At 36.9% G+C, this 27,245-nt stretch overlaps 1 protein-coding gene across 2 annotated transcripts in view; it reads left to right on the forward strand.

Moving 5' to 3' along the window:
- TLL1 (tolloid like 1) overlaps window positions 1–27,245 on the forward strand; it is a gene marked incomplete at both ends in the record, with an annotated part of 198,136 nt that overhangs the window by 141,646 nt on the left and 29,245 nt on the right. Inside the window, 7 exons of one of the 2 annotated variants that reach the window (XM_080710730.1) lie at window positions 360–462; window positions 3,019–3,135; window positions 5,360–5,505; window positions 15,166–15,361; window positions 17,283–17,408; window positions 19,900–20,060; window positions 23,946–24,132. In XM_080710730.1, coding sequence (XP_080566856.1) covers window positions 360–462; window positions 3,019–3,135; window positions 5,360–5,505; window positions 15,166–15,361; window positions 17,283–17,408; window positions 19,900–20,060; window positions 23,946–24,132 — 1,036 coding nt within the window. The remainder of the gene's footprint in view (window positions 1–359; window positions 463–3,018; window positions 3,136–5,359; window positions 5,506–15,165; window positions 15,362–17,282; window positions 17,409–19,899; window positions 20,061–23,945; window positions 24,133–27,245) is intronic. The other variant, XM_080710731.1, reaches the window with a different exon arrangement.

The raw sequence follows: 27,245 nt of genomic DNA on the forward strand, positions 1-27,245 counted from the left end.
TTAAGTGATGCTTATCTTAGGAAAATTCAAAATAAACTATGGGAATATTTTAGTTTATTTTACAGTTGTTCAAGTTAACTTTATAGAACTTTGGGCTAATTGCTAAAATAGTTAAGACTTTCCAGCTTATTGATATTGTGCTTCTACTGGTGTTATTGAATATTAATTAGAATGAGAACATGTGGTTTAAAGGTTTTTAAGAAAAAAAACTATTATGGTCATACGAACATAGTAAAAAGAAAGAAGTAGCTATAACTCCATTTTCACTCTAGCCCTGAGTTCCCTGCATCCAGGACTCCAATCATGATGTGCATGGAACAATTATTTTACTCTATGTTTTGTTTTTGTCAATTTTGCAGATTGTCTTAAATTTTACCACAATGGACCTATACAAGAGCAGTTTGTGCTGGTATGACTACATTGAGGTACGAGATGGGTACTGGAGGAAGTCGCCTCTCCTTGGTAAGAGATTACTCACTGCCTCCTGTGTGTCTATGTAGACATTCTCTTCTGTGTACAGACAATGATTTTCTCAAGAGTTATCTTAAAGTGTGAGTGGGTCAACATTATTTTTATTTCTGCACTTTTTCATCCAGACCCAAAATATTCAAAAGTAAATAAACAGATGAACTTAAAGTAGCTTAAGTAGGAGATAGATTCTTGGATCTGAACATGTTGATGGGCCATAGTGTTCTAGTGTCTTACAGTTCTAACAAGTCCTTACAATGCTTCTGTACTTTTGGTTACCAACCAAGTGCTGTGTGCCTGTGTGGTCCTATAACTCTGAACCTCATCTTGATATATAATTACAATGCACTAATAAAAGATACTAATAAAGGATTATAATTTTGATGGGACAAAAACCACATGATGTATGTGTACATTTTGTGTGCCTGTCCTGTCTTTGCTAAGGCAGAAAAAGTACTGGTCCTCCTTGGGTAGCTGTTCCCTATGCCAAGCACATTAACTTTTACTATAGAGGTAGCCAGCTACTATGCCTCAGTGTTTGATGACTGATAAGAGGCACTTGTAGTGTCTCTAACTGTAGCTAGATTTGGTGCTTGAGACAGATGCTGATAGTATTTAACCACATACCATACTATTAACTTGTGTGAATTGGTTTCCTGTTGTCCTCTCTTTTACTTAGAGGTGAGAACTATTGTGAGCATATAAATATATAAGTATGTATATATGTTACATATATTCTACATTTTTATTATATATTTTATTATACTACTATATATGTATAATATAATTATATATACACACACACATATGTGTGTTACTAGTGATTGAACTCAGAGGTGTTCTGATTCCCATCTATACTCCTAGCCCTATTTGATAATTTTATATATATATATATAAATATATATTTTAATTTTGAAACAATCTTGCTAAATTGCTGACATTGGCTTTTAACCCCATCCTCCTCTCTCTACATCCCAGGTCCTGAGATTATAGATTTCTCTTCCATATTGATCTTTTTTTTAAGATTGTGACTTTTTTACTCTTAAGTACCTTTGCTCAGTCGTGTCAGATCTTTTTGCTTAACATCTGCTCAAATCTGCTGAATGTATATTATCATATTGAAGCTGACAGCAGCCTTAATGAGTCTAGGAGATGAGTAGAAATGTTTAAAAAGAAGGAAAAATAAAACATTGAACTAAGGGGACCAGTCAGGTTGGGGAAAAGCTTGTTGTCTATACTTAGCTTCTTAGCCTGGGGGAAACAATGTGTTATGTACATTCATGCATTCCAAAGAAACTATTTCACAAAACTCATACCGTAGACTCACATCTGAAGCTAAAACTCGGGAAAACACTTGGTTGCAGGGCCCCATGTGCTTCACATGGCTCCCTGTGCTCGAGGTCCCTGACTCAGTGGACTGCCATCTTTATGTGAAGCACTCTGCTCTGGAAAGTGTAGCCCTCAGGCCGCCTGTGCCAGACTATTCTGGAAACGTTTTAGAATAATAGAAAGTTAGGTCCTACTTCATACCCTCGGAATCCAGAGACAGGATTTTAGCAGGTTTCCTGGAGATTCACATGCACGCTAGAGCTTACAAAGCGCTTCTCCACGCAACGTGTCTCTAACTGAATTTGCATCTTGGGAGAATATTCCTTTGCCTTTTATTTTGCCTTTGAGCTGTTGCTATCAGTTGGCTTTATTCAAGTCAGCTACCATTTCTCTTATCTTAAAACTATGCGTGATGTCATTTTCAGTAGCACACCAAGATGGATAATGGTGTGATATGTTTGTAGAATTATTTCATGTGCTGTCGTCATAGTTAACCATTTGTCATCATGTGAAAGTTTAGAGCGCAGAGGCAGACACACTGTAAGCTATAAATCTTTGCTTAAAAATGGGGGAAGAGAGGAAGGAGCAATAAATAGTGTCATGTTCATTTTTCATTATACTTGCCGATAGATATGCAATTAGAAAAAATCAGAACTTATGTGAGTCCCAAGACTCATGTTCTCTGCTACTATATAATACTACAGACTACAGCTTTGTAGATGAGATCAAGTGTGTGCAATACTCTTAGATCCTTGGAGGATCTGACAGAAGTTTTCCTAATGGGTTGTCATTGAACCTGACTACACACAGAGCTCTTTGAGCCCAAAACACATTCCTAACCAAGCTACTCTCCCACTAGTGACCAGATGGACAATTTGAACCCGTTTCTTAGGTGACTTGTACCTTTTGCTGTTTTCCACGTGGATGCATCTTGTGATCTTTTACAAATGCTCTTTTTCCCCTGCAGTTTATTCTTAATCCCACATATATAGTAATATATCAGGTATTCAGTACTTTATAAATGGATTTAAAGAATTTTTAGATTATTTTACCTATTCAACTTTATTAAGTAAATATCAAGGCACAGTAAAGGCTATGACCACTAGGCACGGAGTTAAGAGTCAAACTAGGCTTTATATGTGGAATGCATAGCTAGGGTAGAAAGCAAATAAATACAGAATCATATTTAGGAGTCTCTCATTATTCTTTTCTTTCTTTTAGGTAGATTCTGTGGGGACAAAGTGCCTGATATTCTCACCTCTACGGACAGCAGAATGTGGATTGAGTTTCGCAGTAGCAGTAATTGGGTGGGAAAAGGGTTTGCAGCTGTCTATGAAGGCAAGTCTCATTGAACTTAAGATATTAGTTCCCCTTTGATATTGTAACCAAAGTAATTTTTTAATTATAAATTTTCAGAGCCTATATTTTAATGTTCACAAGGATGATTTTAATAAAAACACTTTATTTGGTTAAATTGCAAGAACCACTGACTTTTTTGACATCAGTGCTACAGCAACAACTAAAGGTACTCAGGAGTGTATAATATTAAGACAGCAAATAGCCCCGCGTGGTGGCACGTGCTTGTAATCCGAGCATTCGGGAGGCTGAGACCAGAGGATCACAGTTCACGGACAGCCTCAGCTACTTAGTGAGGCCCTCTGTAACTCAGTGGAACCCTATTTCAAAATAAAGAATAAGTTGGGCGTGGTGGCGCATGCTTGTAATCCTTGTGCTTGGGAGGCATAGACAGGAGGATCGCTCAGGTTCAGAGCCAGCCACACTGGCTTTCTTGACCCTGTTTCCAAATTTTTTTTTAAAAAAGTATAAAAATAGGTCTGGGAGTGTAACCTGAAGGTAGAAGGCTTTCCAGGAACCCCAGTACCACCAAAAAAACCCCCAAACAAACAAACAAAAATCAAAAAACAAACAAACAAAACAAACAAAGAATAAAAATAGGGCTGGTGGTGTGGTGTATCCCAGCACTTGAGAGGCTGAGACAGGAGGATAGCACATTTTCAAAGCCAGCCTCAGCTACTTGGTGAGGCTCTTAGCAACTTAGTGAGACCCTGTTTCCAAATAAAATATAAAATAGGTATGGGAGTATAGCCCGGAGATAGAAAGCCCCTGAGTTCCAACCCAAGTACCACCAAAACAAACAAACAAACAAAAAATAGGGCTGGGGTTGTAGCTTGGAAGTCAAATGCCCCTGGGTTCCATCCCCAGATTTGCAAAAAAAGAAAAAAAAAAAAAAGAAAGAAAAGAAAAGAAAAAAGACAGCAAATAACACAAGAACAAATAACACAAGAGTTTTAAACTTTGTCTCATGATACTACTAAAATATCATGAAGAAATTATCATTTTCCTTTGTACTGATATTGTATCTATTTGGTCCAGCACTGCTGAAGTACTTTATTATAGGGAACTGCACAGAAAGTAATTGTGCACATTTCTGAAGCATGCTTTGTCCAAATCAGAGACTCAGCATTCAAGAAAGAATTTATTACATACTTTTCCCTATACTTTTCTAAAACAATACACTGGCATTGTGCTTCCTGGCTTTAAAACCAGCTCCCTTCTTGCTAGGTTGTGGGTGGAGGAGACCCGCTCTAGTATAGTTTAGGTAATTCCCAAGAATTACCTAAAGATTAAAGATTTCTGCTTCCCTTAAACATCTTTCTCCTGCTCCTCCTGCTCTTCCTCCTCCTTCTCTTCCTCCTTCTTATTCCTCTCTCTCTTTCTCCCTCTTTCTCTCTCTCTCTCTCTCTCTCTCTCTCTCTCTCTCTCTCTCCCTCCCTCCCTCCCTCCCTCCCTCCTTCTCTCTTCTCTCTGTCTCCTCTCTTCTCTTTTGTCCTAGGGATCCTACCCAGGGGGTCTTCTACCTCCAAGCTACAACTCCAACTTTCCCCTTTTTATTTCTTATTTCGAAACAGGGTCTCACTAAGTTGCTGAAGATGGCTTTGAACCTGCGATCTTCCCTTCTCAGCCTCCCAAGTAGTGGGATTATAGGCATGTATCTCCATGCCTGGACCCTGAAATGTTTAAGTCAATGGAAGCATTTTGTTTTAAAGATTAACCACAGAGCACTAAAGCAGTTATTTGGATGGAGCTGCAGTGAACACTGCAAACTACAATGAACACTGGAAACTAGCTCGCTGCCAGAGGCCCAGGAAGTTGTATTCAGCATGGGGTCTCTCTGCTGATGAGCTATGGTACCTGTGGTCAAAGATGGAAGGAAGCAGTTCAGGAAATCACAAAGGAAGCTCACATTGAATAAGTCTGTAAAATTCCTAAAGTTTTATATAAAGAAATACTTTTTGGGGGGGATAAAATGTGACTTGACAGTGATTAAAAATCATATATCCCTTAGTTGGCCTTTATATAACATTTATCATTAAGTGACTATGTTTGTTTTTTTTTTTTACTATTTAAATCTTTATAACAGTTCAATTAGCCTACTTTAATTTTTTTTAGTCACCTGGTCTTTATGTTCTTAGTTACAGAAACTGTTGGCCTAGAAGAAAGTGAGATGGTTTGCTTATTTCTTTGTTTTTGTTTTCTTTAGCCATCTGTGGGGGTGAGATACGTAAAAATGAAGGGCAGATCCAGTCTCCTAATTATCCTGATGACTACCGACCTATGAAAGAGTGTGTGTGGCGGATCATGGTGTCTGAGGGCTACCACGTCGGACTGACCTTTCAGGCCTTTGAGGTAAAGTCTTTCAGGCAAACTTCCAGAGCCATTTCTATAAATGACAGTGGCATTTAAGGGAATCCTCATTAAATTGGCAAAGAAACAGAGAATCAGCCTTTTAATCAGTGAAGAAGCAAAGGATTGGGCTATAAAATGTAACATCAAGAGAAAATGGATTTTTTCTTTCTTCTTGTTGCAGACATTTTTGAGAAGATTAAAGTGAGTTTACATTAACTGTTCTATTTGAATTAGGATGTCTGAAGTGCTGACTATAGTTTTTTTTTTAAAAACAAATGTATGGGCTTGTTTCACAAGACCACTTGGAGGGGGTCCATTAAGCAACAGAACTTTTATTTGTCTTCTAAGAGGTTAAAAGGTAGACGATCTTTTTGTTGGGATAAAATTCCATTTTTCACTTTTTTTTTTTTTACAGTTACACAGATAATTGTTTGGATCCAAAAATAAGAAATTCAAGTATCTTTAGGTATTTTCAACTTCATCAAAAGTATTTGTTAGGAAGAGCAGCGGCATCATTGTGTTATTAGAATAAACCAAAGGAATTCTGAATCCAAGCCTGAGTCCAAAACTACTAGGCTCAAACTGGTTAATATACTTTTTTTGTGGGGGGCGGGCAAGAAGAGCTGAAGTAGCAATTATTCAAGAAATGGACACTTGCTAAAGTGTCCATTTGTTAAAAATTTAAGAAATGGGGGCATTGCCGGGCATGATGGTGCACGCTTGTAATCCCCGCGCTTGGGAGGCTGAGACAGGAGGATCGCACAGGTTCGAAGCCAGCCTCAGCTACTTAGTGAGGCTCTCAGCAACTTAGTGAGACCCTGTTTCCAAATAAAATATAAAATAGGTCTGGGAGTATAGCCCGGAGGTAGAAAGCCTCTGGGTTCAACCCCCAGTACCACCAAAAAAAAAAAAAAAAAAAAAAAAAAAAAGAAATGGGGGCATTTTTCAGGGACTCTAGAATATCTTTAAATCAAATAGTTGGTCTAGAAATTGAGAACCCAAGGTGAAATGGGAATGAATAATGAGACGACTCCTCAGATGGTTCCTGCCAGTGAGAAGATGGCAGGTCCAGGCAAGGGTAGAAAATTCAAATGCCGTGACTCAAGATTCTTTCTCCACTAAGTAAAAGCTTGATTTACTATCAAATCCATCACAAAGGCAGTGGAGGGCCCTGCCCATCCATGGCCACTGAGTGCAGCGACGATGGTCATATCTCTGCCCTCCCAATGGAAACAGGCCAGGACTCCAGGCATTCCCCATGAGCCCAAAACCTACTGCTCCCACTTGTAAGCACGCACGCTATGTTTCTTTGATACTTCTGTTTGTCCCCTTGTGTGTACCATTTAATCGCTCACACAGATATCCTGTTACCATGAAAAAAGAAATGCCTCTGCTTTGATCATGACGTTGTATTTTATGCTCTACTTTGAATTTTTGGAAATCTTGGTCCTGAGATTATCTGACTCACATTTAAATTTTGTTATTTTAATGGATAAACACGACTGTGAATGTTGTTCAGATAGACCAGTTCATTAATAGTGGACTAAAATTGAACAGAAGAGGCCGGGCATGGTGGTGCATGCTTGTAATCCCTGCACTTGAGAGGCGGAGACGGGAGGATCGCGCAGGTTCGAAGCCAGCCTTGCTGGCTCAAGAGACCCTATTTCCAAATAAAAATATGAAATATGTCTGGGAGTGTAGCCTGGAGGTAGAGGGCTTCCAGGAACCCCAGTACCACCACCAAAATAATAATAATAATAATAATAATAATAATAATAATAATAATAATAAAATAAAATTGAACAGAAGGACTCTGCTTAACAATGTAGATTAAAGTTGATGCATTGAAAAAAATTATCTCCCCAAGGTTACATGACTTGAGTTTAGTGCTATTTCAAGAGTTAATAGATTATCTTTCAGTATAACAGAACATATGTTAATATCTCACAGGAGGATGCTCATCTTGAAATGGCCTAACCTTTCATCTGTCTGCTGTTCCTCACTGAACCCACTCTTCTTCAGTTTAACTCAAAACTATTTCAGAATCAAGTGACACTTTTTACCAGAGGGGTATCATTAGTTTTACTTTCTTTCTTAAACCTCACAGTAAGACTATCAGCATAGCCCGCTTACTTTGTTTTAAAAAAAAAATACACCAAAAAAGAGTGACTTTAGACTGTTTTCTGGACATTACTCTTTTCCCACCATCATCCTTTAGCTTAGAACTCATGGTGAGCACCTCGAGTCTCAACCTGTCCTTTCGTCTACATAATATAAAATGATGTTCGATTGTGACATTATTTTTACTTGTAGGCTTTTCATCAAATCTAAAATAAAACCCAGACTTAATTGTCATGGGCTAAAGCACTCTGAGATTCAGTCCCAGCCTCCTTCCTACTTCTACATCAGCATCTCTGGTCTTTCTTTTCCTAAGAAAGAAAAAATACCCAGCTCTTTCCCACCTCACAGCGCCTGACACTGATTTTTACTCCTCCTCCCTCATCTCATTCAGATCTCTGCTTTGAAGGTATTTGCCTGACAGCAAATCACCCCAGTACTTGGGAGAATAAAACAGGAGGATCACAGGTTTGAAGCCAGCCTTGGTAACTTAGCAAGGGTCTCAGAAATAGAGCAAATCTTGTTTCCAAATAAAATATAAATTAGGAATAAGGGTGTAACTCAGAGGTATAATGCCCTTGCGGTCGATCCCTAGCACCACAAAAATAAATAAATAAATACAAATAAAGTACTTTCTTTTTAAATTTTTTATTGGTGCATTATAGCCATGTATCTTAATGGAGTACAAGATAGTAGAGGCATACATGCACACATCACCCAATTAGCCCTTCCCCAATTCCCACTCCATTCCCTCCCCCTCCCTCCTTCTCATGTTTGGCTTAGTGATTGACTCTGATCTGTTTGTGAATGGACATCATGTACATTGGGGAATTTCCTTCTTCTCTCCTCCCATCCCCTCAGCTAGGTCGCCTTATTTGCTCATCTATAGTGTCTCCTTCTGCATCTAGCCTTCCTCCTGTGACTCATTTTCTCCCTAGCTTCCACATATTACGGAGAACAAATGATTTCTTACTTTTTATGATTGACTAATCTCAGCATAACGTTCTCCATTTCCATCCTTGATGACTCTACTTAAGACAGTTTTGTACCTACATCTATCTCTAAACTACCAGTCCATTTTATTTAAGTTCATTGCACTTACAATCACTAGAATTTATGGTCTGGATCTATTTATTTATATGCTTCTTGTCTGTCTCCCACTAAATTATGATCATCTTACCTATGCTTCTGGTCCCTATATTTCAGCACCAATGGTTCCATGATTAGTATCTGAAAATGGAAAGAATGGGCCGAGGGACGAGGATGTGTGAACGCACGAAGTTTGGTGGGCAGAAATTAACTTGTCGTTTCTTTATCTGTGGTCTAAGCTTCCATGCAGATGGAAACAAGTCTGGACAGATTAGTCAGATTGAGACTCTGAAGGACCTGGTATGCAGTGTGGCTGAATTTAGACTAGAGATCCTGGGTTCCAAGAAATTCAGAAGTGATAAGGATTTAGAGGCATCCTAATGTACCATCGAAATCTTCTAGATAAGGAAGCTGAGCTTCTGCCATAGAGTCAGTGTCACGCCAGTGAGTGGTGAATGGCATGAAAATCCAGCTACTCTGAATCTTGATTTAATTTGCAAATTCTCCTACTCAAGAAAAAGCTCGTGTAAGCCAAAAATCAATATTCATCGTGCTCTTTGGATCACATATAGGCATGTGCAGAGCTCCCGACGTGCACATCACCAGATGTGATGCGCCTCACTGAGAAAATGTGTGTGAGATAACTAGACTGAGGGATGAGTCACAGCGTTGTTGGCTGTGAGTTCAGTGTTAATGGTTTGACAATATATTACGGTGCCTTTAAATAGAAACGCACATAAAACAAGGCCATGCATTGGCTGGTTGATAAAAACTCTGTGACTAGAATCTCACAAGAACCTAACACTGTATTTGCCTAGGGGCAATGAATCAGTATTTGCTAATTCAATATGCTCAGCAACTTTATAGAACAAAAGTAACTACAGCATTGTGAATACCAAGAATCTGACTTTTCTTAGTTGTCCTAAGAGGCATTGGGTAGTTTGTTTAGTTATTTACATATATATATATATATATATATATCAAAAAATTTGTTATATATTCTTTATATTACTTCATTTTCCTTTAGATAAAAGGGTCAAGGTAAACGTGTCCATCATTCTGTTGAAATCTCTGAACTAGCTGTTCACCATTTATACTTTTCTTTGAATTTTTTCTCATTGTGTTACCTTTCCTAGTACTACTTGGATTTTAATGGACATACAGCCAGAAAGCCAAAGTGTCTTTTGTTAGTGATTTTCAGGCATCTTTGAACAGGGGGAGACAATAGGAAGGGACCAAATAGTCAGCACCATTTGGGAAGTGCTGTGTATGGTCTGAATATTTGTAAGCTGTGAAAATTTGAATGTTGAGATTTTTAACCCCTAAGGGGATGGTGAAGAGGCAGGACAGTGGAGAAGCGACAGGTCATAAAGATGGAGACGTCAGGAGTAGAATTAGTGCCCTAGCGAGCTCCTACCACAGGCAGACACTGCGAGAACACACCGTCTATGAAAAGGCTCTCTAGTGCTGAATGTGCCAGTGCCCTGATGTTGGACTTCCTAGCCTCCAGGATCGTGATAGATACCTTTCTTTTGTTCGCAAGCCACTCATTCCGTGATAGTTATTATAGCATCCCAGTGGACTAATAGAGGAAGCTTTCTCTTCTCTTACTGGTTACTTACACTGACCTACTGAGGTTAAGTTTGAATAAGGACACAGATTATCCCTGAAGTTAATTAATTCAGCGAGCTTATCCTTTTAGTTTATTAAAAGAAAAAGCCACCTGTACCTAGTACTAGTATTGTATTTGAGAACTTTCAGTATGCAGAAATAGAGAAGAGAAAAAAGTTTGGGAGACTGGAAACGTTTATGGGAATAACTTCAAAGAAATGTCAGTAAAGCAGAAAAGAAGTGAAATAAACCTGGAGTTTACATTTGTTTAAATTGAAATCCCCACATATATTAATTCAAGTGGGGTTAAGTTTGAGGTACTTGTCAACATTGCTATACATTCTGATTTGATGATATTTTCTTTATGAAAACCAGAGATGCTTAATATCCTTAACAATCATCGCTGCAGGCTTAAGCATTCTAAACCATGTCCACATGTTTTTATCTTGTTTGGTGAACTGCCTAATAGTAATGCTTTAATTTCTTAATATATTTTTATTAATTTGCATTAAGTCTATACTTTATGTTAATGAACTAAGAAGCCAAGATGTCTAACCATGCATGACCATGTTCAAGCATATTTTTATCTCTTTTTGATCTATCAGTGTATATTAATATTCAGTATTAAATGCTATTCCTAAGTTATATTAAGTATAAAAAATTTAAAATAATTATCTGTATATTAACATTTCCTTCCTTTTTATTCAAAATTCTCCTTGTTGATAACATTATTTCCTTTGTTTTACTAAATACTTCTCATTATTAGCATTAACCTTATTTTTAATAATATTCGTGTAGTTTGTTTTTATTATAATTTAACATCTCCCTCAAAAGCAAAAACAAGCAAAACACCTATCACATTGTTTCAAGTGCTTACCATTATGTTATATTATCCATAAATGTATCACTTTTGTCCCTTATATTTATGTTAATTGTAGTGGATTACACTAATCATATTTAGAGCTGCATTAAAATATTTTTATAACATAATAACAATGAATAAGTATTTTTACTGTAGTAAAATATATAGATTAAAAATTCATTAACATCAACATTTTAGGTGCACTCAGTAGTATTAAGTACATTTCACATTATAGTTCAGAAGAGCTCCAGAAATCTTTTCTTCTCCCCAAACTGAAATTCTCTGCCCACTATTCAACAGCTCGCCATTTCTCCCTCTTCAGGTGCCTGAAAACAATCATTTTTTTTCTGTCTCTAGTCATGGTATCTCAGATAAGCAAACTCCTGTGGCATTTATCTTTTTATAAGTGGCTTATTTCACTTCGCATAATGTCTTCAACTTTCATCCATGTTGCAGCAAATATCAACATTTCTTTCCTTTTTAAGGCTGAGTAATATTTCATTGTAGATATATAGTATGCTTTATTCATCTATCAAAGGACATTGGGTTAGTTCCACTTAATTGGCTATTGTGGACTCATACTGCTCTACACCTAACTATCCGAATGGCTACTTATTTACTTATGCATAAAATTGTGAGTGTGTGTGTGTGTGTGTGTGTGTGTGTGTGTGTACAATGAAGTCAAGGCATGTGCATGATTTCTGCGCCTGATCCTGGCCCCTGCCTCCGGGGCTAGCTTTCCTTCAGTGCTAGACCTCAGCTTTGGATTTAAAGTGCTCCATTACGTCCTGCTGTTCTATGGCCCTGGCCACGTTCTGAGGTGGATCCCTGGGTGCGTGGCTGGGTACAGTGTTTGCAGGGGCTGCTCTAGCTTGACCTTAAGGGGATGAACAGTGTGCGTCCTCACCCACCCAGCTGTAGCCTGTCATCCCGACCTTTCACTATCTGCTCCCGCCATGATGACCTAAGGAATTCCAACCCTGAATCTTGCTTGAAACCTGAGAAAAATGGACTATAGATTTGGACTAAAATTTCTACAACCGTGAACAAGTAAATCTTTCTGTAATATTTTTATGTGTCAGATGTTCAGTTCACAACAACCTCACTTGCAAGCACTGACCAAGAAACTCTGTACACACTGGCAATTTTAGAATAGCAGGCTGAATATTTTTGGTCAAATTAAATTTATCTTAGTTTTACTAAATGGAAAATCTCACTGTTTTTAGCTTCCTTCTAAATGGCTTTTGAAGGGCCATGGGCCCCGTTTAGTGCTGCAGTGTAGCACTAATCTCTCCTGGCTTCTCGCTGTCATTGTTTACCCCTCTTTGTATATTTGGATCTACTTCCAGTATCGTTTAAACAGCAGTATTCTGACAAATGTTCAGAGCTACTATCACTTCCACTGTTTTTTCTATGTACGCAATAGGTCTGTTTACATTATGATAAATTTGCCGTATTCATATGTGGTTTCTGCTCTGATTATCTTAAAATGTGTAATAAATCAGCCTCAGTGTCATCAAAACATATTTATTGTATGTGTGATCATGCATGACACTGTATCCAGCTCCCAGCGCTTTGAACTGCATCTGTGTTTCGATGGAAGGAGAAACAGCTTTTTCTCTTTTTCCTTTTAAATTTTTATTTGCTTTTATAAGCCATTGACTATTCTTTCTTTTTTTCTCATGGAGCTTAAGGCTATTGGCATAACATCAATGGACTTAACTCACTTTTTAACTTCAATCATATTTATTTCTACCTATTCATATTATTTCTATCAATTACAGATAGATGATAGATAGAAAGATAGATGGATAGATGAATAAAGTAATATAATATGTCCTTTTCCAAAGGACATAAATAAAATATCTCACACTTTCATTAAAGCTCACTTTCATTACCCTAAATAGAGTTGATTTTGTTGTTATTTTGATAATGAAATGTACCAAACACTGAGAGTGTCTGTCCCAGAGAAGTCACTGAATATATTTGTTGAAAGAACTGATGAATGGATGGAGGAGTTGTTGTTGTTGTTGTTGTTGTTGTTGTTGTGTGTGTGAATGGGTGAGAAAGGGGAAGGAAACAGCAAACGTACAATAAAATTTGTGTTTCAAAAGAAAATTAAAAAAAATTTCTTGGTTGTACTTCTGAAACCTAATTTAAAGATTATCACTGATAATATATTGATACATCAGGAAAGGAAGCCTTCAACCAGCTGTTCTAGAAGTTTCCATGCATTCAAGTTAGAGTCCTATGGAGTAAACATAATTTCTAATTATGCTAAACTGATGCTAATTTTGCAACAGGAGGATTACATACATTAATGAGTCATAAATGAACAACAGCTGACAAGATGTGATATTTTCCACGGGTTTTTAAATTGTAGATGGCTTTCCTTTGCAGCTTTGAATACCTAATAACCTGATTAAGACTTCGGGGATAATGCCCAATTTCTGTGAAAAAAAAACAGGATCAAGAATTGGCCATATTCAGAATTGGCCATAAATTTAAAAATAATTTATTAATTTTTGTTTTGCTGATTTTAGAAGCTTAGGGCCAAAATGTAGGCCCATGAAGATGAATTCTTCATAGTTATAGGCTGCTGGGCCTCATGGAGTATCCCTGCAATCCCAGTACTTGAAAGGCTATGACAGGAGGATCTTATGTTGAAGGCCAGCCTCGGTGACATAGTGAGACCTTTAGCAATTTAAGGAGACCTTCTTTCAAGATAAAGGGAATAATTTAAAAAAGGGCTGAGGTATAGCTCAGAGGTAGAAGATCCCTGGGTTCTATCCCCAGTACAAAATGTATGTGTGTGTGCGGGGGTATCATGAGCTACTAGCCAGACCCAATATTTGCATTTAGTCATGTAAGAAAGAGATTGAGTTTTCTCATTTTAGGGGTCACGAGGCGTGTACCAAGATAAAACGGCTTACCCAAACATTTTGCCTTGAGAAAAGCCAGAGGTGATACTACTATATGACAGTCTTTCTCCATGCAGACACACTAACTGTGAATAAAATAGAGACTAGGAACAGATAGCATTCGTGTGATCAGATTTCCCTTTCAAAATTAGATTTATAACCTAAAATAGTGCTACATTCATCAGGAGGATTTGAGTCTCCCTTCTCTGTTGAGTGAAATAAAGATTTTGTTGATAAACTCTGAGCAATTATTATTATGGTTCAGAGCTAATGATACATTGGTTACAGAACGTCTGAATCACTACTTGTAGTTTACCTTTTTTTTTTTTTTTTTGGTGGTACTGGGCGTGGAACCCAGAGGCTTTCTACCTCTGGGCTACACTCCCAGACCTATTTTATATTTTTTATTTGGAAACAGGGTCTCACTGAGTTGCTGAGAGCCTCACTAAGTAGCTGAGGCTGGCTTCGAACCCGTGTGATCCTCCTGTCTCAGCCTCCCAAGCACAGGGATTACAAGTGTGCGCCACCACGCCCAGCCGTTTACCTTCCTTTTAAAAGGCAGTTAAGTTCTATTGATTCTGACCCACAAGTCTTCCCTGTTCTACCTATTTTTTTTTTTAAATTTAAAAAAACGCCAGGCATGGTGGCGCACGCTTGTGATCCCAGCATTTGGGGGGGGGGGCAAAGACAAGAGGATCGTGGTTCTCAGACAGCCTCAGCTGCTTGGGGAGGTACTTCCTGGCTCAGTGAGACCCTGTTTCAAAATAAAGAATAAAAAATAGGGCTGGGGGTATAGCTCGGAGGTAGAATGCCCCTGGTTTTCATCCCCAGTACCGCGAATAAATAAATAAAAATTAAAAAAATAAAAAGACCTTTATTCGTTTGAAGTGTAGGTGCTATCACGTATACTCAGAGATAAATATTCATGTGCATTCATTCAATACAAGAATTTTTGTATCAAATCAGGACTGCAGCACTGAGAATATGTAATTAATTACCTTTGGAAATTGTCTTATCTATTCACGCGCTACATAAGTTCACATCTTCCTACTGTTGTAGATTGAAAGACACGACAGTTGTTCCTATGACTACCTAGAAGTTCGGGATGGAACCAGTGAAAACAGCCCTTTGATAGGGCGTTTCTGTGGCTATGATAAACCCGAGGACATAAAATCCACCTCCAACACCTTGTGGATGAAATTCGTTTCTGATGGAACTGTGAACAAGGCCGGGTTTGCTGCTAACTTTTTTAAAGGTAATTTTCAGGAATTTACAAAGAGGGGATTTTTCTTTGTCAGAGATAAATGAATTATTTAGAGCTCTGAGTTGGAGAAAACTAGATTGAATTTGTGCGGAAAGTGGAAGTGTACAATGTTGCTACGAAAATACTTGAGTTTGAAACTTCTTAGCACAGGGCAGGAACTCTGTTAGTATAATCTCCTATCTGTTTTCTATGGAATGTTCAAAGTAGCAAAATCTATCTATCTATCTATCTATCTATCTATCTATATATATATTCATACACACACATATATGTTATGTGTTATATGTCTTATATATATGTGTGTTATATATGTGTGTGTGTGCATATGTGTATATATATATACATATATATATGTATATATATAGAAAGGAAATGTTTATAATACAAATAATCAACAAAGGATTTATACCAGAAATATCAGAAGGTGATTTATTAAAATATAGTTCATCAACTTATTTCCAAGTGGCAGCATTTCTGAAATATTCCTTCCAAAATAGTGTTTCCTCACAGTGACAGTAGTTTACATCATCTTCAGCAAAATATTCTGATATTGTGTCCATTTGAAAAGGGATCAAATTGCTGATCAGTTTTAATTTAAAATTATATAACTGCACTTTAACTGGTTCTCCTGTTTCACATTTGAGATGCACAACTTGACACTTTAACTATACAAATTCATTAAAATGTATATTGACACTTATAAAAAATTTTCGTATGTGTTATATTTCACAGAGAAAACATGCTTTCAAATGTCCTACATGTGATTTTTATATATTTGGTTATAAAATGCTTAGTGTTTTGCGGGCACATAATTTCTTCAGAGATATTTACTATTTGCTTAATTCACATTTGGTTATTACTGAAAAGTAAAATCATGGAAGACCCTGCTGTAATATATATAGATTTTTTAAAAATAAAATGTTTTAATATTTCTACAGATAATTTTAATGAAAATACATTTACAAAATATTGGGCTATTATATGTTCTGTATCAAAAGGTGTTTATAAAAAGCACTGAATGCCACTAAGTAGCTGAAGCTGGCAACAGCTGTGATCCTCCCGTCTCAGCCTCCCCAATTCCGGGATTACAAGGCTGTGCCACCATGCCTGGTTCCAACTGTTTCTTACTAATGATATTTCTTTGTGTGTGTATGTGTGTGTGTGTGTGTGTGTGTGTGTGTGTGTGTGTGGTACCAGGGGTGAATCCAGGGGCTTTCTACCTCCAGGCTATACTCCCAGACCTATTTTATACTTTATTTGGAAACAGGGTCTCACTAAATTGCTGAGAGCCTCACTCAGTAGCTGAGGCTGGCTTTGAACCTGTGGGATCCTCCTGTCTCAGCCTCCCAAGCGCTGGGATTACAAACATGCACTACCACATCTGGCATATTTCTTTCAAATGTTTTTTGTGGTGCTGGAGATGGAACCCAGGTCCTCATGCATGCTAAGCATATAATCACTAGACCCTAAAAGAATGTTTTGATAAATACTATGAAATTATTAGATTTTTCAGTGTGTTTTTCAATTTCATTCTGAAAAACATCTTTAGGCTTTGATAATTCCCATTTAACCTCAAATTCAGAAACACACACACACACACACACACACACACACACACACACACACTACCTGAGATAAGATTTTCAGTCGGCCTCCTGCAGGTTTCCAGTATTTCTCTTGGCTCTTCTTCAATTCTTGGGTTGGAAAAAACATGAATTCTTCCACCTTGTTCATCAATGTCTCTTACACATTTTTTTTTTCCTGCTTCACTGTAGGAATGGATGGCCTCTGCTTGATTCAGACTCATTAATTATCCTATTTCTGAAAAAATAAAATAAAATAATAAAAAACAAATTGCACACTAATGTATAACGACAATTCACTCTCCTTGTTTCTATCACCATCTTTACAGAGGAAGACGAGTGTGCCAAGTCGGACCGCGGGGGCTGCGAACAGCGGTGTCTGAACACACTGGGCAGCTACCAGTGCGCCTGTGAGCCGGGCTACGAACTGGGGCCGGACAAGAGGAGCTGCGAAGGTGGGTCTGGGCGGGCACTTGCTACTGCCCAGAAATCCCTCCCTCTTCTTCTTTCTCTCATATTTTCTCATTCTCACTTTCTCTTCTCTTTCCTTGACTTTCCCTACAGCGACCACCTTCAACTAGTGAAACTGCTCATGATCACGCAGTTGTGAAAGCTTGCCTCCATGTTTGTGTAGAATGGTCCTTTCCCCAGGGGTTACCAGGCCTCCTATTTATATGCATTTATATCTATTTTATCTCCACCTGGGACTAGTTTTGTATCCATCCATCATCCATCCATCCATCATCCATCATCCGTCCATCCATCATCCATCCATCCATCCATCATCCATCCATCCATCATCCATCATCCGTCCATCCATCATCCATCCATCCATCCATCCATCCATCCATCCATCCATCTATCCATCCATCTCCCTATCCTTTGTCCATCCCTTCCTACCCATTCATGTACCCCTCCATCTGTCCATCCATCATTTGTTTTCTCAACATGGTCTACCCATATGTCTCCTTTCTTAAACAGCCTGAGTCTGGACCATCTTTATATCTTTAGCATCTAGCACAGTCAGACAAAACGCACCTAGCATAAGGCTAAATAGGTATTTTCTGAATGAATGATTGATGAAACAAAAACATGTTTCTGTGATAGTCATTTACATTTCCTTCTTCCATGCTAAATTGGGGCTAACGAAAAATCTCTCCACTTGAAATTTATTTTGTATTTATTTAATACTTTTATTGGTGCATTACAGTCGCCTGTCATAATGTAGTTCGTAGTGATGGTGACTTACATGTACACAGCACTTGGTGGGCTCCCTCCTTGCTCCCTACCCGCTCCCCCTTCCCCATACAGGATACGCCATATTGGCATCGATATTCTCACATAAGTACATGCTGTCAGTGGAAGTGCTTCCTCCATTGATTACCTCCACCACCACCTCCCCGGCTCCACTGGAGTTTCTCCTCCATGATCTGAAGTCCCTCTGGTCTCCCAATTACCCCTTGGCTTCTGCATATGAGAGAAAACACATGCCCCTTCACTTCCTGTGACTGGCTAATCTCACTTAACACCTTGTTCACCAGGTCCATCCATTTTTTTCCTGCCGATGACATAATTTTGTTCTTCTTTTTAACTGAGTAGCATTCCACTGTGTAAGTTGGCTTTTTATTTTTTCACTTTTTTATTACAGACCCCATATCTCAATTTATGGGCAGGAAAAATGAGCCGATCTTTCTTCCTCTGGTCTGTGCCTCCTTTGTTTCTCTTTTCAAATTTCTGCCAAATTCACCTGCATAGAACTTGTAGCAATTTACTGTTGATTCTATTTTTATATATACTAATTTATTTTTTGTTTTGCCCACCAAGCTGTAAGTCCCTGGAAAATTATCATTTTTCCTCAGCTGTGTCTGTGAAAAAGTATATGATAAATGGTAAAGGTAGCAAAATTATTTGCTTAATAAATAAATGCCATAAATAAATGCCACAGCCTTGCTGAGCTGCTTAAGAAAAACCATACTATTCCTATTGCTTCTTAAAAGTTTGAACTCTTATTTAGATTTCAAATGTCTTCATCCTACCTATTAAAGTACTAATTTTCTTCTACTAGAATGAAAATGACATAGTTACAAAAGAAATGCATGTCTGTTAAGAAAAACAGTGTATACCAGAAATCATAAAACAATGACTATGAATTAGTTATGAACTATATACAATATATGTTCTTTTCAATTGACTTACTTTTAGAAATCATGATTCTGCTAATTTTATTATCAATAAGGAATAGTATAAATGCAAATAGTATTTCTTTGAAATAGATTATTGGAAGGGAAAGAAAACTAGGTGTCAAAAATATTTGGAATCTACTTTCCATAATTTATCTTGTCTGTTAGGTAATACAGCATTACTTGTTCAAAAGAGAAGTTTGGGAAAATAAACAATTTGTTTTGGTTTTACTGCCATCAAATATGATCAATCTCAATCTCTCTCTCTCTCTCTCTCTCTCTCTCTCTCTCTCTCTCTCTCTCTAGCTCTCGCTCTCGCTCTCCCTCTCCCTCTCCCTCTCCCTCTCCCGCTCCCACCCTCCCCCCACTTTAATTTGCACAAAAACAAAATTTTTAAGTTCTCACAAAAATTATTTTTTGTCTTCTTTAGTAGCTAAGATACCACAAGAGATTATTATACCTGTTCAAAATATAAGAAAACTGAGAGTCCTTTTATATTCCTCTCCCAACCTTAAAACTATCTAAAATGTAGTACTGCCATCATTTGCTTCGTTCCAAAGCTACAAAATACTATCTTCCAAATGGTATTTGATGATTAAAATAGTTGTACTAAAAATGAAAAAAAAAAAAACAGAGAATGTGATTTCTAGACTTTGCAATCCTAGGGATGGTGGAATTTCAATGTTAAGATGTCTAGGTATCAAGGGAAAGGTGCTGAGGAGGGACCAACTTTCCTAAGGGACACTCTCCTTGTCTTCCCTTCTAGCTGCTTGCGGGGGCCTCCTGACCAAGCTCAATGGCACCATCACCACCCCCGGCTGGCCCAAGGAGTACCCTCCTAATAAGAACTGTGTGTGGCAAGTGGTCGCACCCACCCAGTATAGAATTTCTATGAAGTTTGAGTTTTTCGAATTGGAAGGCAACGAAGTAAGTGCACAATAAACACAGTGTTTTCATCCACGTTTTGGGAATCACTATGGCAAACTGGCAGACTTAGAAGAAAGAAAAGAAGAATGCAGTACAATAATAGAGATGCTGTAGTCTTTGCTGTACTCTTCATTTCTGCAACTGCTTATTATTCTTGTTGATGTTGGCTGATATTTTACACTGTGTTCAGGAGACTGAAAATTACTCCAGAGGGAGTCTTTCCTCAGTGTGTCTAATACACCTCATTTTCATGATTTTCCTGAAGAACTGTGGAGTATTTAGGGTCCACTGCGTGTGACATAGACTTGTCTAAAAAACTAGAAAATCCGATTCAAAACTGGTCGGATCACACTCACACAAATATCCTGAAATATCGCTTGCAAAAATGCATGTTTTTGTTGTATGCGCACTTTTGTTATGAATTTTGCTTCCTGTTCAAAAATAAAGAAATAGGACTGGAGCTGTAGTTCAGTAGAGACCTTGCCAGCTGTGAACAAGGCCCTGACTTCGATCCTCAGCACCATACAAGAAAAGAAATAGAAATTTTCAAGCTCAGTGGAATAGGTATTTACTGAAGCTATCTTTCCTTCACAAAATATAGCTTACTATGCTACTAAAGGTACAATTTTCTGTCAAGTAACCACATTAAAACAAGCAAGATCATTTATTTGAAAATTCCTGGTGCCAATATACACACACCAAATCCAAATGGATGTTAGGTGCAGAAATGAGAACTTTTAGAAAAATGTCCTTTGTACAACTGGTCAACAGTGTTTTAATTCCAGAGCAAAGGTTATAAACACTTCCTTTGTTTGATCTTTTGTACTTTTCTTTTTCTTACTTTTTTGGATTACTTCCTTTTAGCTTCTTTTTCTTTCTTTGCTTTAAAATGAACATCACGTAACACTTCTGAGTATAGTGAAATTAACTCTGAAACTTATTTCGCCTTCGATGTGTATCTGTTGAAACTCAAAAAGTGTGAGAACAATGCTCCTGGGCCAAAAATTGCTGGGGATATATGTGGGTTTTATACATTATTTTACTTTTGTGTACATATCTTTGCCTCTTCTTTTAACCCCTTTCTTTTCCTGTCTTTAAAATTATCATTTCTTGCCGGGCGTGGTGGCGCACGCTTGTAATCCCCGCGCTTGGGGGGCGGAGACAGGAGGATGGCGGCAGGTTTGAAGCCAGCCGCGCTGGCGTGAGACCCTGCTTTCAAAAAAAAAAAAAAAAAAAAAGTATAAAATAGGTCTGGGAATGTAGCCAGGAGGTAGAAGGGCTTCCAGGAACCCCAGTACTACCAAAAAATAAAAAATAAAATAAAAATAAAATTATCATTTCTTTTCATTCTTTCTGTAGTAGCAAAGGGACTTATATGCCTTTTTGAAATATCTTTTTAGAGATTTGCAATAAAATAGGCAGCTGACTTGTGCCCCTTTGCAGGAATAAAGTCCAAAATGTGATGAATTTACAGATTTCAAATAATTATAGCATCTTAAAACTCAATTGGCTTTTTAAGATTATATTTTAACATCATGTGTAAGTTTTATGATGGGAAAGACTGTGATACTCTTTATGCTTTTAGTGTACTTTACCAACATGGAACATCATTTTCTTTTAATAACTAACTCAAATTTGGGGGGAAAGTTGAAATGAAGAAAGTAGTTTTTATAATATTTTCTGGAGAAGCTTTTCTATAAGCTATTTTTGGAAAATGGGATTCTCTACCAACTCTTTGATTTACAATGAAATTTAATATGAACTGAGTACTGAATGACTTCTACTATGACACTTTCTTTTCAAACTGTTAGTGGCAAGTGAGATATTTTGATTTATTAATTGATACATAAAACAAAAGATTTGTACTCCAGAGGAAGGAAAGCAATCATTTTATATAAATGGGGCTTTGTATTCTGAAAGCACTGTTCTCATAATAGTGGCATAAATCATAGAAAGGCCCTTTACAAGCTTTTTTAACATATCCTAAAATTCTCTCATTTATTACGGTGGTACTTTAATTTATACAGGAAGCCATTACAGAATTCTATATATTTTCCTAGCTTTCTATCTAAGCTATACAGGAAAATTCCTGAGCAAAAACCCAACTGACAGAATACTGGTTTAAGTTGAAAACTTTATTACATTCTTCATTATATTGATATTGTAAAGGAAAGTCAATGGCAAGGAATTTTCCTTAGCTTTTTTTTTTTTTTTTTTTTTTTTTTGGTGGTGCTGGGGTTCCTGGAAGCCCTTCTACCTCCGGGCTACACTCCCAGACCTATTTTATATTTTTTAATTTAGAAACAGGGTCTCCTAAGCCAGCACGCGAGGCTGGCTTTGAACCTGAGCGATCCTCTTGTCTCCGCCTCCCAAGTGCAGGGATTACAAGAGTATGCCACCACGCCCGGCCTCCTTAGCTTTCTAAGTATCCTCCTGTAGTATGTTGGAACCTTCTCACTCATAACAAAGTGGGCAGAAAAGTTATGTCATTTTTCCTAGCAGCAGTTTGCTTATTTATCACCTAATTAATATCACAAGAACCAGTAATTTGAGTTGACATATTTCAAAGTACAGATCATGCCCCAGGGTTCAATCATATGCATTGTTAAACCTGGCTAATTACACATTTATGTAATAAGGTCACTCAGGCAAGGCGCATTCTTTAGAATGTGCCCGATTGAAACTTTGGAAAAGTGTAATATGGAAACATCTGTTAGATGCCATAAAATTCCTTGAGCATACCTGGCCTTCTCTGAGCTTTCCCCACTGGGTATTGTTAGTGCCTTATATATAAAACAGAATGAGTGCAGCTCAATTCAGTATAGCTCCTGTCTCCGTTCCACTGAATAGAGCTCCTGTTCACTTGCAATACTGCAGTATCTAACAGCTTGAATAGGAATGAAATACAAAAATTCAGTAAAAATTAAAAAATGCCAATTATTTTAATAAGTTTTAAAGGCAAGGCATCATTTTTATTTTATAACAAGTACTGGTGTTTCATTTTGTTACTATTTTGTGCCATTCTGATCAGAGTATCGTGTTTCTGGGACACAGAACAGGACTAAGCCAGTCTTGTGCTGTCCATCACCACACTGCCATATATAATAAAATATGTTTTGGACAGGTTATATAAACATTTATGAGACTCCGTTTTCTCATATCTACAATGGGCCTGACTGCTTCCATTGCTAGTGGTTGTTTAATAGATTAAATGTACCAATCTCCAACAATTGTCATCAGTATTAAATAAGATAGTACTTAAAATATTTTCACAGTTCCTTCTGAATTTGTTTCGTTGTTGTTGTTGTTGATGTTTTATTGTTTGTTTTGGTACCGAGGATTGAATCCAGGGGCATTCTACTTCTAAGCTGTACCCCAGGCCCTTTTTTATTATTTATTTTGAAACAGGGCCTCACTATGTTGCTGAGGCTGACTCAAACACAGGATCCTCCTCTATCAGCCTCCCTAGCATGGGATTGTAAGTGTGTACACCATGCCCAGTTCTTCTGAAATTTAAAACTTAAAAAAGGGCAACAACTGCTATTCTTTTGCCTACCAGCACCATCCTGTTAAAAAATATTCATCTCAGTTATCCTTATTTTTTTGTTTTTTGAAAAGACATATGCTATTAATATCTACAAATGAGCATACATTTGTACATACCAGCCTAGAAATATTCACGACAAAGTTATTCTGTATCTAGCTTTCATATCTTCTGCCCCATAGTTGCCTTGAATTTTTCTTTTCCTGTTCATTCCAGTTTGACCACAAGGGTAGTAAAGAGGTAAAAACATGAAACACCTACCTTTCCAAATAAACCTCAGTCATCTGGTACTCTCCAATCTAGTAACGATGGAAACCGTGTTCGCCCCATCCCCACCCCAGGTTTGCAAGTACGACTATGTGGAGGTCTGGAGTGGTCTTTCCTCTGAGTCTAAATTGCATGGCAAATTCTGTGGTGCCGACACCCCTGAAGTGATCACATCCCAGTTCAACAACATGAGAATTGAATTCAAATCCGACAACACTGTTTCCAAGAAGGGCTTCAAAGCACATTTTTTCTCAGGTATGAGTATTCGCATGTTGTATATGTATGCTAGCAATTTTCAGTGCCTCAAATTGTATGTTCTGTTTCTTTTATAGTTTTCTGTTAATGAACCTGGAGCTCCAAGGAATGCATGACCATTTATCCCAAGTTTAACAGATTTTTATTTAAATTAGGAGATTAATTATAGGGGCTCTGCTGAAATGTTGCCCCCAACTGCATCTAATATATAATCTAATAATATAAAGACTGGTATAAATAACAAAGGAATAATTATAATATTTCCATAGAGTGAGTACTTGTTGCATATAGTGGGAATTATAATACCAGACTTCCAATAATTGCCACATTTTTCTGGAATAAATGGCCTCATTTTAGCATCACATTTTTTATTATTTTGCAACTTATTTCTTATTATAATACTTTCATTCTTATTTTTAGGTCAATATCAATATCTTGCTTTGCCTGTTGCTATAGAAATGACTGTATTAAGAGACTGAGAGTCATGAAAACTATAATTTTACTAAAAATAATATAACATTTGATATAGTTAATTGTTTGCATTTAGGCATTTGGAATTTAACACTTAACCAATTCAAAGTAAAATCTCTCATTTAAAAAGCTGACATTTGAAAAAAAAATTCCCAAATTTTGCAAAAACATAGAAGCATGAGAAAAATGCTCTTATTTTCTCTCTCAGAATACTTCTTTGTAAAAATATTATTCTGAAACTTCAAAAATAGATAAAACCAGGAGAAGTCGTAGTATAGCAACCTCCTATACTAAGTAGGTTGCTCCTACAGCACCTAGAAGCTAGTTTCTAGTTCCTAGCAAGGGATCAATCAGCTGGGAAGAGATTTAAATCAACCAGCAAGCAATTTAAAGTGACTGGATTCCAATTATTTTGTTTAATATTAGGTAATTTGGATTGAATTAATTCAAAGTCCATTTATTCCAGTTTCCCTGTGTTTAAAATTAATGAGATTTACTATGTCCAGAGTTTGTTTGGGATTTTCAGGGTAATTGAAGTTAATGGTTCACCAGCTCCCTTGAATGCCAAGTCAGACAGGAGTGAGCCTTCCAAGGACAATGGGTCTCAGCTCCCTTGTTCTTGTTCCTTCCATTCTCCTGGATTTAATTACCTCTCAAAGACTCTTCTCGACGTTCGTTGAAGTTTTGTTATGTTCAAAGTGGAATTTTAATATTTCACTTCAATAAAAAGGGGAGACTTTCTTAGACTTCATGGTTTTATAAAGATCCTGTATTTTACCAATTTTAAGTGATCCAATGGCTGGGTAGAAACAAGGCTACTTACCTTAGAGGTATCTAAGTATTTATTTTAAAAAATGATAAACAGAAATTGTCATAATAGTCAAAGTATGTATAACCTTTTACCATTACTTTAGTCATATATTTTATTTAAAAAGACTCATGCTACAAATACTGATTTTCAAAGCATGAATAAATTTAATGATGCTACAAAATTTCAAAATTCACTTTCTGCTATTTTTTTTTTTTTGGGTCAGGCAAAACTTTCTGAATTGTAGAGAAAGATTACTTATTTGTGTCTTGGAACAATACTATTGCAATTAAAAAGTGCTTTTTTAATTCATAAGCTACAGTTACAAAGTCACATATAGAAGGTACTATTCTCCAGCACCTCAGCTATGAGTTTTTATTCTTTTTTTTTTTTTTTTTTTTTTTTTTTGCGGTTCTGGGGATGGAATCCAGAGGCATTCTACCTCAGAGCTACATTCCCAGCCCTTTTTAAAATTTATTATTTTGAAACAGGGTCTCACTGAGTTGCAAAGGACCTCAGTAAGTAGCTGAGGCTGGCCACAAACCCAGATCCTCCTTTCTCAGCCTCTCAAATGCTGTGATTACAAGCGTGCACCACCATGCCTGGTTTCTTTATTCTTTTTATATGTTGCTGCACTTTGGAAAATTTTAGTGTCTTGGTATTACTCAGATAATTAGCCCATAACAGTCAATTTCCTATAAATCAAGTTTCCTGGTATCACCATCATAAGAAATCATCTTTGTGTTTGGTATTTATATCACTGCTTTAAATATATATGTAAATATTTTATATGCAACATTTTATTTTAAAAGAGCCTAACCTAGATTATTTGGTAGAGTACAGGTAGTTAGCTAAAACAAACAATGAAATTTAAGGGGAAAGGAAAGCCCAGACTTTTATTTTTTATAAATACATACATACATACATATATACATATATGTTTATTTGGCAGATGAGACAGCTGAGGAGTTAGGTACACTGCTCAGGGTCACAAAGCATTTATATCTTAATCTATCTTGATCTACAAACCATTCTCTTAACCCTAAGAGTGGATCATGGCCGTTTGCAAGGAGTATTAGTAATGAATGAGTTCTACTCAACATCCTTATGACCTGAAAAACAACAAATGTGCTTCTCATATTTTTGTTAGATTACTGTTTTTAAAAGCCCAAGGTATTTATCATTAGGTATAAATTTCCCGTGTGTTCATGTTTTGATACATTTGAAAATGTTTGGTCTTTTGTCAGATTCATATTTAAAAGTGAGATTCTGGATGATATCTGAGAGTTTCTGTCAGGAGAATTTAGTTAGGAAAAGAAGAGATAAACACATTATATTTATAATACAGTGATGTATTACAGTGTGGTTCTATATAGAGATGGCAGCAAAGAAGGATTAAGGTAACTAAATGTCTTGCTTATGATGATCTTGCAAAATTATAATCTACAAAAGACATTTTAGTATATAAGTCTACTCAAACTAAAAATGTTATCTTAAGGTTTTAATACTGCTTTGAGCCATAATAATATGTAATCACATGTAACTTGCAACAAAATTGAAGGAGTTATTTGATGTTAGAACTCATTATTGGGGGCTTTGTCAAAGGACATGATTGGCTTTATTGTCACAAATGCTTTAGAAAAAAGGAGCACACATATCAGATCATTAAAGTGATCATTCTGTTTGTCTCAGAAATCCTATTCTTGGGAAACTTTCATAAAGAAATAGTGCAAAATCAAGAGAAGGACTTCAATATAATGTGATAATAACAGAAATTTGAAGTAAATGGTGTGACAATATAAAATTTGTAAATTATAATAAATGCACTTAGGGACTCTTG

The sequence above is a fragment of the Muscardinus avellanarius genome (assembly GCF_963383645.1).
Source record: "Muscardinus avellanarius genome assembly, chromosome: 14".
Classification (NCBI taxonomy): Eukaryota; Metazoa; Chordata; class Mammalia; order Rodentia; family Gliridae; genus Muscardinus; species Muscardinus avellanarius.